This window comes from Humulus lupulus, chromosome 9, assembly GCF_963169125.1.
Source record: "Humulus lupulus chromosome 9, drHumLupu1.1, whole genome shotgun sequence".
In the NCBI taxonomy this organism is placed as follows: Eukaryota; Viridiplantae; Streptophyta; class Magnoliopsida; order Rosales; family Cannabaceae; genus Humulus; species Humulus lupulus.
The window spans coordinates 48,459,494-48,475,235 of NC_084801.1; the positions used below are offsets into that span (position 1 = coordinate 48,459,494).

The 15,742-nt window shown below is 30.6% G+C and overlaps 1 protein-coding gene across 3 annotated transcripts; it reads left to right on the forward strand.

Moving 5' to 3' along the window:
- Window positions 1–9,754: 9,754 nt before the first annotated feature.
- Window positions 9,755–14,057, forward strand: LOC133800504 (putative E3 ubiquitin-protein ligase LIN). 3 transcript variants are annotated; one of them, XM_062238487.1, is made up of 7 exons: window positions 9,760–11,010; window positions 11,134–11,284; window positions 11,367–12,343; window positions 12,428–12,575; window positions 12,745–12,978; window positions 13,068–13,374; window positions 13,769–14,057. In XM_062238487.1, exons 1-7 carry the CDS (start codon window positions 9,905–9,907, stop codon window positions 13,882–13,884), a joined length of 3,039 nt encoding a protein of 1,012 aa, XP_062094471.1. In that variant the 5' UTR covers window positions 9,760–9,904; the 3' UTR covers window positions 13,885–14,057. The 3 variants fall into 3 exon arrangements, with proteins under 3 accessions (XP_062094472.1, XP_062094473.1, XP_062094471.1); XM_062238488.1 differs by lacking the exons at window positions 13,068–13,374; window positions 13,769–14,057 and having other exon boundaries at window positions 9,755–11,010; window positions 12,716–12,939; XM_062238489.1 differs by lacking the exons at window positions 13,068–13,374; window positions 13,769–14,057 and having other exon boundaries at window positions 9,755–11,010; window positions 12,735–12,920.
- Window positions 14,058–15,742: the final 1,685 nt, after the last annotated feature.

Consider the following 15,742-nt stretch of genomic DNA (forward strand, 5'->3'; position numbering starts at 1 on the left):
TTTGGGGAAGCTTGCAACAAGCCATAGGTACCAAGTTAAGTCTTAGTACGACGTTTCATCCTCAAATAGACGGTCAGTCCGAGCGTACCATACAAATTTTAGAAGATGTGTTGCGCGCTTGTGTACTTGATTTCAGAGGATCATGGAGTAAGTATTTGTCGCTTATAGAATTCTCCTACAACAATAGCTATCAGTCAACGATCGGGATGACACCTTATGCATTGCTTTATGGAAGGAGATGTCGATCGCCGTTACATTGGGACGAAGTAGGAGAAAGGCAACTTCTTGGACCCGAAGCTGTTAGAGAAGCTCAGGATGTAGTAGCGCTAATGAGAAAGCATATGTTCGCTGCTAAGAGTCGTCAGAAAAGTTATGCAGATACCAAGCGGCGTGATGTGGAATTCAAAGTCGGAGATCAAATCTTCTTAAGGATAACTCCTATGAAAGGTGTGAAACAGTTCGAGAGGAAAGGCATGCTTAGTCCCAGGTTTATAGGTCCTTTTTAGATATTGGACACAGTGGGAGCAGTTGCATATAGATTAGCCCTACCGCCAGCTCTAGTAGATAGTCACAATGTGTTCCACATCTCGATGCTGCGTAGATATGTGTCAGACCCATCTCACGTCCTCAAGTAAGATACGATAGCACTCCAGAAAGACTTGAGTTATGAGGAACAGCCGGTTAGCATCCTAGATAGAGGGATGAAGCAGTTACGGTCCAAGAGTTTTCTGATAGTCAAAGTTCTATGTAGTAATAGTTTTGAACGGGAGGCAACGTGGGAGTTGGAGGAGGACATGCAAGCTCGGTATCCGGATTTGTTTGGTAAGTAAATTTTGGGGACGAAATTCTTTGTAGTAGGGGAGAATTGTAGAGTCCTAGAATTTACTTAGCTAGTTAGATAGTAGTAGTAGTAGCTAGTAGTAGTTATAGTATGTTGATTACTGTGGATTTTGGTTCAAGGCGAGACTTAGTTGAACACTCGTAGCAACACTTATAGATTTTATGAGTTTAACCTATAGTTTAAGAATATTAATTATAACATAAGGTTTGATTAATATTGCTGGTCCTAGATATATTATTTAATTATAACCTAAGGTTTAGATAGAACCAATAAGAACACGACACTTTTCATAAGCATGATTATTAATGAATTAAGTATTTTGATGATAAAATAAAGAAATAGAAGCTTTAGCACCTACCAGAAACTGTTAGGGTTGTATTATGACTCAGTCAAAGCAGTTATCCCATTCAAATTATGCTGAAAAAGTGCAATTACGTGTTTAAAATATTCACGTATGCCGATATATCGCAGCATGGGCTGATATATCGCCTAACGAAGGATACGAAAAATACGTTGACGTTGCACGAACGTACGAACGGAGGCTCGGGATTAGGGCAGAGTCGATATATCGCCACCTAGGGGCGATATATCGCCCTTAGTAAGATTTTTTTTTTCTTTTGTTTTTAATTTTGAAAATAAGCCTTAACTACTTAAACCTACCTCTGAACATTTTGACTGAGTCTTAAGCCTCTGATTGATGAATATTCAAATATTTTCAATTATATTCATTATTTTTATTCAAATAAAAAAGGGGTTAGTTTCACTCCTTACCTCTATAAATAGGACCTAGTACCCAGCCTTTCCTCTCATTCTTCAAGCTGTGATCAGAGACTCCAAGGTGCTAGTGTTGCCATAGAGTGATAAACACTTGGATTGGGAAAAAGCTTTGTCATTCTTAAGCTTTATAAAATACTTGGGAAGTGAGGTTTAGTGTATTTCGGTATTGAAGTTAGACCAATCCATAATGTCAACTAAGGTACTCTTATTCTTTAAGTCCAGTTCTCTAAAACTCTTTAGTTTCTTTAGTTCCTTTTATTCAGATCCTAACTTTTGATATTGGTTTTTGATTAGGTTCTTAAAATTTAAAGATCTTTCTTGGTAAGTTTCTTCTTGAAGGTTTAGTTTCCACGTTTATTCTTTACTCTTTAGTAATACTCACATTCTTATTGTTGATTTCAGGAGTGTTCCAAATCCCGTCCTTGTCCTCATCCCGGTATTGGTAAGGAAAATATGATAGATTTTGTATGCTTTTATGTTTTGATATATGTTTATGTTATATGGATGATATGTTTTTAGTTGTTTTAGTATATGAATTGTTTAGATAACAATCACATAATTTGTTTAGATAACAAATATAGAACTTGTTTAGATAACAAGTCCCAATAGTAGATTCCTTTGGCATATGATTGTTTAGATAACGAGCCCCATAAATTTATATGACTTATTTAGATAACTAGCCCCATAAATTTATGGGCATATGATTACCTAGCTAGCAAGTCCCAAGAAGTACGATGGCCATTATAATAGATGTTGTTTTCATATAGCCATATGTTTTATAGTATACGATTATGATATAGCCTCATGTTTATGATTTATGTTGTATGTTGTGAGATTTTCCTTGTTGGGCATTAGACTCATTCCTTTTTTTTTTAGTGTGATGCAGGGAACTAGATATGGAGGCGGAAGGATTCTTGGAAGCTTGGCATGTGTGTTGAGGATGAACGGATTGAGTGGACTGCGAGTCAATCGAGGATGACGTTATTTTTAGTTTTTTAAAAATTATGTTTTTATGTTTTAAATAATGGGTACCCATACCAAAATTCTATTTTACTTTGTAATTTCCACAATATTATGTTGAAGTTTTAATAAATTATTATTATTTCTTATGTATATGTTCTTCAAAGTAATATCTATATTTAGTAGTTCTAATGGTCCAAGGTCTTAGAATAGTTGGGTCGTTACAAGTATAGCCTTTCTGCTTCTCTTGGTACTTTAGATCATTTTCAATTCAATGGATTAAATTATTTTTCGAAGAAATTAATAACTTTTCATATAGCAAGTAGAAATTGATAACTTTTCCAAGAAATTCTAGACAAAGACATTTGATCAAACAATATACAAGCACTTTTAAAACTGTTACAAATACACATAAAATACTTAGAATTAGATGAAACAAATGCATTAAAACTTGTATAACATAAATTTGATCACGCATTGTTATATTTCAACATCATATGATTGCTATAATAATTTCTTTTATCATCACAAAGAACTACAAGTCAAATAAGCCACCAATTTATACAGAGAAACTAGTTCTCTCCATCCCCTTTATTCACAACCCATTTTCACACAAAAACTCAATTACTTTAACAACTTAAGGTATCCCCTCACACTCCCTGAAGGTCACAAGTTAAACTAGTGCCACTCAAACAAAATTTCAAACATGAATTGTCACCATTATATTTGATTGGGTACTGAATACTAGAGTGCACCATTACAAAATTAAAAAGTAGTCAAACAAAATTTGTTGCCTAAATCGCTAATGCCCAAAATATATTGAGTAAATGTGCTATAAGAACTTACCTGAAGAACTCGACACAAAGACAAATTGATGTTTTACATTAGAAAAGTGGGCACTCGATCCTTCCAACTCATAGCGAACAACATCGGCTGTAGAATCGTCCATATCCAACCCACACCAACATAAATTACCAAGCTCTATCTGCCCCTCCACTACTCCAAACAAAATAATTAAACCCAAATTCTGCAAGATTGCTTTTCAGTTTACTCCCCCATAATGTGATCCAAAAATAGACCCTTACCCATTCGACCCTCTCCAAAAAAAAAAAAACAAATCAAACTTCTTCCTTCCAAATGATTATTGCTCGGGTTCGGAGGGAATGATCCTTTTAAAATGAGTCCTTCAAATAGAAGAATAACTTAAATGGGCGAAAAAAATCAAACAACAACAAAAGGTGTTCGGTTACTAAAGGGTGACTAGGGGCATAATGATACTTTGACATCCAATAAATTCAGCAACTAAATCTAACCGTCCACTTTGTAAAATAATAAATCCAATGGCTCAAAACCAACACAGGACTATGACATGAAAAAGATTCTTTTGCTCTATATTTTATTCAGTTTTGTCCTGGAACCACATAACTGGTTGGAGGAAAGTAGTTGGGGAAGAAGAAGAAGAAGAAGAAGAAAGTAATTGCATAGAGAATGGGTAGTATATATTAAGGGTCAGATCGGACCCACTGCACTCACATGTTCCAAACCCTTTCTTCTTTGATTTGATACTTTGGATTGTATTCATATCTTATCAGAAATATATAAATTTTGTATTATTTTCTTCTATCTCCGTAGCTACCACTTCCACTTTATAAGCAAACAACCCAAATAATGAATCTTTGTTTGTTACCTGGGTCCAATCACACAACAATATCCAATATAAATTTAAAAGTGAGTTAATTTAATAAATTTCATCAAATTATATTACGTTGTAGTTAAGAATATATTTTAGTTTTTTTTGTTCTTAAGATTTAAATAGTGATTTTTCTAATAAATTTAAATGGTGAGTTAGTTTAGTAATTTTGATCAAATTATATTATATAGTGGATAATATATTTTAGTTATATATCTCTTTTTAATTTTTTTAATATTATTAATTACACTTGATAAAAAATTAATTATTTATCTAATCAATTATTACTATACTCTATCATTCATACTTTATCTTTATGTATCAATTCTCAATTCTCACTTCACTATTTTATGTTTGCTCTATACTTTTAGTATTTATTTAAAGAAATTTATTATTTAAAAAAAATGCATTGGATTTTTTTTTATTTTGTTTAATGTTTCAAATTTAAAAGTTAAAACTTTTTTGTTAAAGTTAGTAGGATGATTTGATTTTAATCAATTTTAAGTATTTTTTCCCTTTTTCTTCAATATTTTATTGTGCTAAAATGTAATATTTGCACCTTTTAATATTTTATATTCCAAATCTGAATTATAAATATTTTTTTAAAGTTTTAATTTTACTTTTAATATTGATAGATAATTATTTAATTGTTTTCTCAATCTTATTATATGATTTTTTTTAAATAATGAAATTTTTTTAGTTATTTAAGTTTTCTTTAATTTTTTATGTAAGAAAAAAAATGCAACTCTTCTTTATTACAATTAAAGGATATATTAATTAATTTAATTATAATTTTAACTAATTAAAATTAAAATTTAGATTTAGATTTTAACTTAAAAAAACTTAATTTTTTCACACGTGCACGTGCCCTACCTAGTATATACACATTTATTTGAAAAGTAATGGCTTCAAATATATATAGAGCAATACTATTTGCTGTTCAAATTGAAGCTCGTTTTCTTCTATTGGTTGGATGATCTATTTACTCGATTGACGAACTTTAGGGTTTTCTTTTTCCCTTGAATACGGTAATATATCTAGGGTGCTTATATATATGATCCAAAAATTACTATTTGTAATTATTTTTTTCTTAGAATTTATGTTGTTTGCGTATATGAAACAAAAAAAAAATGTTATTATCATAAATAATTATTACAAATTAGATACTTAATTTTATATTTGACTTGCTGATAACTTGGTTTGTAGGTGTTTAATAAAAAATAACTTTTTGTAATAAAAAATTTGTAATTATAAATATTTTTTTAAAATAAACACAAAAAGAAATTTATTTTTGAAAAATATGTGTGTTAGCTCAAGAATCATTTTTCAATAGTTAATTCAAATTCATTCACAATACTATTTCATAAAAAAATGTTTCATTTATTTATCATACAAGTCAAGAAATATATATTTTTGAATTTTAAACATTAATTGATTCATTACGAGTATGATGTTGCTAGTTAGTTATTATTGTTTTTTAGATACGAAACAATTTTTACATTCAACTTTGTATATACGAAACAATTTTTATTGTGACTAATTGGTATTTAGATCATTAATTAAAACAGCGCGCCTTTGTAAAGTTTTACCTACAATATGATGGTGTAATTATTAGTTTTAATAAATGTCATAACATTTATTTGTTTTTACATAAATGCACTTTTTTCTATAATTTTTTTTTTCTATCCGTCTATACATCCATATCTAATATTAATTAATAATTTAAATATGAATAAAATTAGAGGGTAGGTAAATAAAAAAAAACAAATTGGTGTATGAAAACAATCACATTGTCAAATAAATACTGTATACAACTATCTTGAGGTATATGTGGATTCACGTGAATTTTACAAATAACAATGAATAGTCTTTATTGGAGAGACGTTGATTTAATTAATTGTATTTATTAGTCACATATATATATATATTTATAATAATAGGTGGCCCACGTACCACGTATAATATATTCTATGATATATATTCACATCAAGAATTACAAAATTATAAATCAACAGTACTATTACCTATGTCTTAGTAAGGGGACAAAACAACACGTCACATAAGAGATCCGAAAACAGTGTAAAATTTAAAGTATATATTCGATCGATTTTGTTCTCAAACAAAGTTTTTATAACAGCCATCAAAAGATTAAGAATAAATGCATATACGTTTTATACTGTGCAGACCCCACCGATTTATAAATATATATATATATAATTATTTATTATTTAAATTGATGACCATGTATTTTTAACAAAAATAATGATAATAAGTATAGATAAACATATATTTTAAATTTAATTTTGATTTTTTTTTTAATTTTTTGATAAGAACCATCATATCCTATCTAAAAATCAAGAAGTGATTAGTCAAGTTACTTCTATTTTTATAAATAGTTTAATATTCTTACACGATGTAACAAGTAACATTTTTCAGCTGACTTTATATATTTTTTTAATTTGGCTCTTTGTTTGGATCGTGTGGATCGTGTGGATCGAATGTCTGCTAAAAACCTGACTTTTATACCATAACAAGAATCATGAAACTCCATCTAAAAATCAATGGGTGATTAGTAGACTTACTCATATTTTTATAAATAGCTTAATATTCCATGTGAGACAACATACTCCAATAACTTTGAATATTCTACTTTTATAGATTACCAAGTGATTATTTTCTTCACACATGAACTCCTTTCAATATTTGATGACAAATATTCTTTTGAAAATAGTGTTTTCTTCCTCTTCGTAGAAAATTTTAAATGAGTCTTTTTCTGAAAACAAAAATGATCTCGTTTACAAGTAGTGATGAATTCTTCTTTTAAAAGAACGTGATGAACTCGTAAGAGAAAAATGCTAAAGAAATACACTCTTAATCTCACACAAATAAACTCTCTTAAATATTGGGACTAAAAAAAAAAACTCTCTTAAATATTAAGAAGAGAAAATGAAGGAATAGAAGATGTGAATATTTCTAGTTGTTTGGACTATTAAGATCTATGGCAGTAAACAATTAGGATACGAATCTTTTTTCACTAAGATCTGAATCCTTAATCATTATATAATCAATCAATTAAATATACCAAGATAAATGAAAACAATAGTCTTAAAGCGTAAAAAAGAAAATAATATATATAATAATGAACGCAGATTATTCTTTTATTTGCACAAAATTAGTAATTAATGACGAGAATAAACATGTAAAAATCGTCATATTAAATACACCCGACTTCTTAAAGATCACGAATACAGAAAACATTGCAATTAGCAAAGAAAAAAAAACAATAGAAAACATAAATCTAAAAAACAGCTAGTCACGACAAATTTTTAACTGTCGTGACCTGACGATTATTGAATCTGTTGTGATATTTTTTTTAGGATAAAACAAATTATCTTTAAAGACAACCAATTTTAAAAGTTTTACTAACCTAATTTTAAAAATGTTATATTAAATGTATTAAAGTAGGGAATCAAAAATTAGATTTTATTTTTTAAAAATTATATGAAAAATATATATATATATCTTTTCTATATAAAAAATGTGTAGATAAAATTATTGGTTTTAACCGTTTGTTTTATTAATTTTAATAGCATATTTTAAATATTTAACTGAATATATTTTTAAAACTAATTAAAAATAAATATTTATTAATTATATTAATATAAATTCAAAATATATATTTAAAATTAATTAAAAGTAGATATTTATTAATTATATTAATATAAATTTAAATATTATAAAATATTATTACAATAATAATATATAATCCTAATTTTTTACTAATTATATTAATATAAAATTAAATATTATTATTATAATAATATTCAATACAAAACTAGATATTAAGATAAATTTAAATATTATAAAATATCATAATAATATATAATAAATAATCTTAATTTTTATTAAAAAAATATTATTTATGTTTAAAAAGGTTATCATATTATATATATTTTTAAAAAATCATAAACAATGTTTTTGTTTAATTTTTATTAAGTCATTTTTTTATATATAATATTTTTTATTTATTTAAAATTTATATGACAATGATACAAATTTAATAAAAATAATTAATAAATTTTATAAGGGATATTTGCGGCATAAGTACCCAATGTTAGGGTTTTGTACGCGGCATAGACCCAATATTTATTTTTAGTGGCAAAAGTACCTAAAGTCAGTAAAACTGTAATTCCGTCAGTCTCCTCCCTTAGGTTTCCGTTTGTGATGACTGGACCAACACGTGTCACTTCGTGATTGGTCAAACTCAATAATATTTTAAAAATAATTATGATTTGGACCAATAAAAACGTGACACGTGTCTACCTAATGGAGAAGACTGACGGAATTACAGTTTTACTGACTTTTGGTACTTTTGCCACTAAAAATAAATATTGGGTCTATGCCGCGTACAAAACCCAAACATTGGGTACTTATGTCGCAATTATCCCATTTTATAAATAAAACTAAACAAAAATTGCTTGTATCTAGTAGAAGAGATAAGTGAGTAGTTAATTACTTTGGAGGGTCAAGAACAAAATGCTAATAAAAATCTCAAAATGCAAAAATAAAACAATTTAGGGCTATCATTAATTTATAGAAGAAAAGAACCATGCATGTAATAACATATCTATATAACTAGGGCTGGCAATTTTTGATTCGACACGATGACACGACTCAAAAACGACACGAAATAAATGGGTTTGGGTGACACATTTAATTTTCGTGTCATAATCGTGTCGACACGTTTAACACGTTTATTAAACGTGTCATTTTTGGGTCAACCCGCTTAACCCGAAAATGACACGCTTAAGACACGTTTAAGATTATATAAACATTTTAATTTATTTATATTATGTCAATCGTGTCAATTTCGTGTCGTGTCATTACACGTTTAATTGTGTATTAATCGTGTCAGTTTTAGATTTGTGTCAAATGACAAATTTATTAAACGTATTATCGTGTCGACACATGTGACCCGCTAAGATAATCGTGTCGTGTACGGGTTTGGATTTCTGACACGAATAATAATCGTGTCGTGTACAAATTTACTCTAATCGTGTCGTATCGCCACCCTTAGAATATAACCCATCACCTATAGCATTTGTTTGTAAATATTGTGGATATTATATTATGAGTTGTTGGACACTATTATTTTTTTGAGATGTACCAAAGGTCATATTATTAGGATTGGAAAGAAAGATAAAATATTTAAAACTTTGTAATGCCTTGAAGTATTACTACGAGTAGAGAATACTATTGTGAAGTTGGAGCTCAATATCATATGTTGTATTGTAATATTTTTAGTTGTAACATGCTATGGTTAAAGATATTTCTTGGTGTAACGTGATTAAAGAATATATATTATATACAAAAAATATTAAAAAAGACATTGTAAAGTAACCTTCACCTAAAAACAGTTAAAATCCAATAAAGCTAACCTTTGGGTTGTCCTGATATCAGTGTCTCTTAGAAAACAAGATAATATTATCAGCAGTAGTATTATTAGTAGTGCATTCTTCTTCTGTAGCTGTCTTTTGTTATTATCTTTTGTTTTTTTGTGACAGAATGTTAGTGAGGCTTCTTCCAATCACTTCCTTTTCTGTGCTCCAAAAACACCATCTTCAATCAACTCACCTATGGCTTCTTCCTTATCAGAATTGCTCGCCGATGAGGGATTCCAACGAGGAAGTAGAAGACGACTCGAACCCAGACACAACAGAGACAGAATTGCACCACCTGAGAATGAACCCAATGCACCTCTTCCTTTGTACATCTGCCAGGGTGGTGGTGACCATGATCGAATGATAAGAAGAAGAAGGAGTAGCAGTTATAATCATAGCACTTCGTCGAAGAAAAATGGTGAGAAATCTCTTGTGGGAAGTGGGTCTTCGGTGTTTTCGTCGAAAAGGGTCGGTTCGGTCTCGGAGAGATCGAATTCCAAGACCTCTGTTTCAGAGTGTTCAAGACGAGAAGAAGAGCCTTTAGTTGACGATGTTGCTGCTCGAGCTGTGGTTTCCATACTTAGCGGCTATGTGGGAAGGTACATTAAGGACGTGACTTTCCGGGAAAATGTTCGGGAGAAGTGTACTTCTTGTTTGGTCAGGAGGAAAATGGATTTGGATGATGGGATTTTCGCAAACTTGAAACTGGGTTTTGAGAGTGTAGATAAGTTGATGGAAGACAAAGGGAATAGGAAAGAAATAAGGATGAAGACTGTACGGAATGCGGTTCAGCTTTTTAGCACTGTTGCTGCTCTAAACACAAAGAAAACGAAGAATGGTTTGAGTTGTGGAATACCCAATTCACATCTCTCTTCTTGTGCTCAATTCTACTTGGCCATTGTTTATAAGATTGAGAAACATGATCGAACATCTGCTAGGCATTTGCTTCGAGCTTTCTGTGATTCACCATTTTTGGCCAGAACCCATTTGGCTCCTGATCTTTGGGAACATTTCTTTCTCCCACATCTTCTTCATCTCAAGGTTTGGTATACCAAAGAGCTTGATTATTTAAGAGATTTTGACTATGGAAATAAGGAGAAGAAAATGAAAGCTTTGAGTGAGGTTTATAACGACCATATGGATAAGGGAACAGTTGAGTTTGCTTTTTACTACAAAAAGTGGCTTAAAGTTGGGCTTAAATCCCCTGCTGTTCCCCAAGTCCCTTTGCCTGAAAGGCCTTATAACAAATCATCCAGAAGATCAATGGATTCCTCTAGTACACAATCCTCAATTAACAACTTGTAAGTACTAAAACTTAACATACGAACTTAAGTGATTATCTGTGTAAATTATAATTGTATGGCTTATGTTGTAGTTGTATATTTTGCTAATATGGTTATCTGTTTCAATATTGTCACCACAAGATATCGTGCTGTATTTGGATCGATAGCTGAGGGTCAATCTTCGAACGATGATAATCGAAATGGAGACTTGAAGGGTTTGTGGGGTTTAGTGGAAGAGGAAAACCAGTGTGCAGATAAGGATAACTACAACAATATTGGCAGTTTTCTTCACGTGAGTTATTCTATCTTCATCTAAAAGTTTATCAGTTTTTTAGATCAATTGTATTTGAGAATATACTTTCTGAATTTTATAGGGAAACCACTCGAGTCGAAGATCTTCATGCCAACTTGAAAGAAATCAGAAATCTGAAACATGGAGAGATACTCAAAAACCAGACAAGTTTAGATTAATTACTTGCCAGAACACAGTGGCAGTACAAATAGAATGCTTGCTAAATGGGAATTCTTTATCAAAGAATAGCTCTGTCCGGAAAAAGGAGGAAAATACTTATCTTCCAACCAATTTAAGCAGAGCCATTGCCTCCATTTGCTCTTCTAAAAGTCTAAGAGAGTGTGAAGTTGCAATCCGTGTCATTACCAAAGCTTGGTTGGATTCAAATCTTGATCCTGTCATTGAAGCAGCATTGTCCAAATTACCTGCTATTGAGGGAATGCTTGAGGTGTTGTTCGCTTCTGATGATGATGAAGTTTTAGAACTAGTGATATCAATTTTAGCAGAACTTGTAGTGAAGAACGAGATGAATAGATTAATTGTACTGAATTCTGATGCACAGCTTGAAATCTTCATGAGACATCTAAGAAGTAACAGCCTGTTTCTAAAAGCAGCTGTTCTTCTTTACCTGTCGAAGCCAAAGGCAAAGCAGATGATATCAGTAGAGTGGGCTCCATTAGTCCTTCGAGTTATAGAGTTTGGAGACCAGATGCAGACTCTTTTCACAATACAATGCCGTCCTATAGTGGCGGCATTTTACCTTCTAGACCAACTTCTTACAGGTTTTGATGAAGACAGAAACTTAGATAACGCGAGACAAGTTGTTTCTTTAGGCGGATTAAGCTTGTTGGCATCAAAAATTGAAAGAGGGGATGCTGTTGAGAGGACCAATGCTGCTGTGTTCTTATTGTGTTGTATTCGAGCTGATGGAAGCTGTCGAAACTACTTAGCTGACAGTTTGAACATTGATTACGTTCTGGAACTCATTGTACTCGAATGTCACAAGAATCCAAGTGGATCAGCATTTTCTTTGTTGATGGAATTACTCTGCCTTAGTAGGTAAGGACATATTTTTAATATAATTCAGAATCGTCTACCTACCATCTGTTTCCAATTCTAATCAGTTGAGGAATACCTTTGCAGAAGAACACAAATACATACAATCTTGGACAGACTGAAAGACGGTTGGGGAGGCTTGAACACTATGCACATATTTTTTGTTCATCTCCAAAAGGTTCCACTTGAAGAACGCCCGCTTGTTGCAGTGATATTATTACAGCTTGATATCCTGGTAATGTTTTTGTCCTTAAGAAAATAACAATTGGCATCCAATAAAGGAAAAGTTACAAGTTTCAAAGATTCGTCAACCATGAATAATTGTCAGTGCCCAATTTAGTAATTTAAATTATATTCATTTTCATACCTTGGTAGTTCCCACATGGAGTAGCAGTTTTGTGCAGGGGGGTCTTTCAAAGTGCAGCATCTACAGAGAAGAAGCAGTTGAAGCAATTATAGCAGCTTTGGATTGTCAAGCATGTCATGAAAAGGTTCAAGAGCAATCAGCTAAAGCTCTTCTAATGCTAGGTGGTAGGTTCTCTTACACCGGGGAGGCTTCAATTGAAAGTTGGCTCTTAGAACAAGCAGGTTTTCATGAGTGTTCAACTTCAGGGAACTCTTATCAGAGACCGGAAAATGTAAGCTTATCACAATAGCTCTTTGCTGTTTCCCTAGTTTTACTTTCTTAATGATCGGTTTGTTTTCTGTGATTTATTAAAATGATTAGAGAGAAAAGGAAGATGCAGCGGAAAAGTGGCAAAGGAAAGCAGCTTCTGTCTTTTTCAAGAGTGGCAACAAGAGATTACTGGCTGCCCTTTCGGATTGTATAATGAATGGAATCCCTTGTTTAGCTAGAGCTAGCCTTATTACGGTTTCATGGATGTGCATCCTTCATTTGATCAAAGATGAAAATATGCAGACAATGGCATGGTCAGTTCTTGTGCCACAGTTGGTAGCATCCTTGGATTTTGACAAAGATGTAGAGGAAAGAGTGCTTGCATCGTTTTCGTTACTAAATCTTACCAAGAGTTCAGGTATATCCATATACTTGTGTTCAATTCCACACTCAACAATACATACTGCATACTCAGACCCAACATAAGCTAAAACTAATTGGTTAGGCCTCGTTGCAAAAAATCTTCATTCTTCCAATTTATCAATTAAAACTCATCTGGAACTAGGCTAAACCAAATAACTAGGCCTCTAGATTGATATTGGGATGCCTATAATAATCAATAATAAATAGAAGTACTGAGATATTTTTCAAAATCTTGAGTTTGTAGCAGCAAAAGAACTAAAGGTGTCATTTTGCTCTCAAAATATTTCTCTCTAAATTCCTTCCTGTCACAAGTACATATTACTCCTTTTGTTTCGTTTATTAGTCGATTATTAACCCTTATTGTTTTATCTATGTTGGAAAATTTGCAGAAGAATGTAAATCAATGCTCTTATCAACGGAGAAAGGTCAGTTGGTCAGCCATCTAAAACACCTTCGTTTAGTAACATGGACAGCCGAGGAGCTTCTTATGATCATCTCAAGCTGATTATACTCAATATAGTGCCTAGATTGGGATATTTTATTATCCCCGGGAATTTGAAGATTACCTTTTTATATCGTTGTGTAGAATGTGTTTTATTCTTTGACTTTACCCAATAAGAGTTTGAAATCTCAATGTATCATGTTTATGTTGAGTAATATAAATCTACAATTATATTACGGCATCGTCAAAAAATTTCATTTGAAATCCTTTGGTTGGTTTCACACACAAGCTACATACATCCATACACACATCCACACACACACACACACACACACACATATATATGTACTTTCTCTTCGTGCTATCTATCTATATATATATATATATGGAGTTACAAATTCTCTAAAGTTTGAGGGTCAAAGTGAGATTAATTAATAGATTGGACCCTAAGAATGTAGACCAATGTATCCTCCCAAAAAATAAATGATAATAATAAAACAAACAAGGTAATGCAATTGGTGAGGTTATTACTAGTTGTGCAGACAGCTCAAGTTCCAATTCTAAAGCAGAACGAACAATCAACCACGCAACTATTTTGGGTTGCATACATTCAAATTGATGCCACATTGCTTTCAGTATCCACAAAACAGCCATCAGAAACAACATCTTCTATATGTACAACGACTGTAACAATCTACAGTCATGTGCCTTAACTTTAAACCAGAAAAGGTCCCCCCCACTATAGATACTTGCTCCCTTCAAGAAAAAGACAATGGCCATGTGTCATTCCCATTGTTAAAATTCGTTTTCATTCTTGCTTGAATTTTGATAGGGAGAGAAAAGGTAAGAAAATATATAACTGTGAAAAAATATTGGATTTATTTTATCAGAAAATTTTCTGGTAGGGCTTTTCTTTTTTCTTTTTTACATCTCAGATTGCATTTCCCATTTTATTTACAAAACTAACTGAGAAATAAATATTTACAATAATATCAAATCAAGTATACCAAAATATGAAGTTTTTTTTTGGGAAAATTACAAATGGTACGGTATTTGAGAAAAAAAGTCTAAATATACGATTATATAAGTTTATTACAAATTTACGGTATAATTGTTATTTCTCCTATTTGTAACTTCTGCTTTAGTCTCCATCTACAAATTAATTCTTTGTTTTTGCTGAATCACCCATCCAATGATTCCAACAGTAGTATAAATGTTTTTTTTATAATATGCTACTTTTATATATAAATATATATCAACTAAATTTATTTTGTCTTTTTGCTAATATTTTCCATTTTTTTTGTCTTTGTAGTCTACATTTTTTTTCCTATATCTCTTTTTTTTGTTTTTTTTAATATTTTACTTTTTACTTGATATTTAAATAGGTTAACAAAGCATTATATAGACAAAACAATTATAATATTGCTTTAAGAAAACATATAATATTACTATTAAAAATAAACTTATTTTAATTAAGTCAATCAATAAATTAGTAATATATATGTTGAGAGATGTTATAAAAATAACAAAGGATAAATAATTAAAAAAAATTGATCAAACTAAATAAATTTATGTTTTATTTATTGCTTTCGAATTCAATATCCATGATTACTAAAAAAAATCAATATCTATGAGTTACATTAGTTATTGGTTTAATAATTATATATTACAATATAGTTAATGATCGTCACAATATTATTATTTTAATATTTTTAAATTAGAATTATAAATCTTTGTTACAATTATGCTAATAAAAATTATATAATGTTTTTGTAAATATTAGTTACAAAATATATTTTCTAATTATAAAACTAGTTTAAGAAACTTTTGTTACAAAAATAAATTTTTTAGTTACAATTTAATCTCTTTTTAAACTAATTTTTTAAATATTAATTACAAAAATGTAAAAATTGTTTACCAT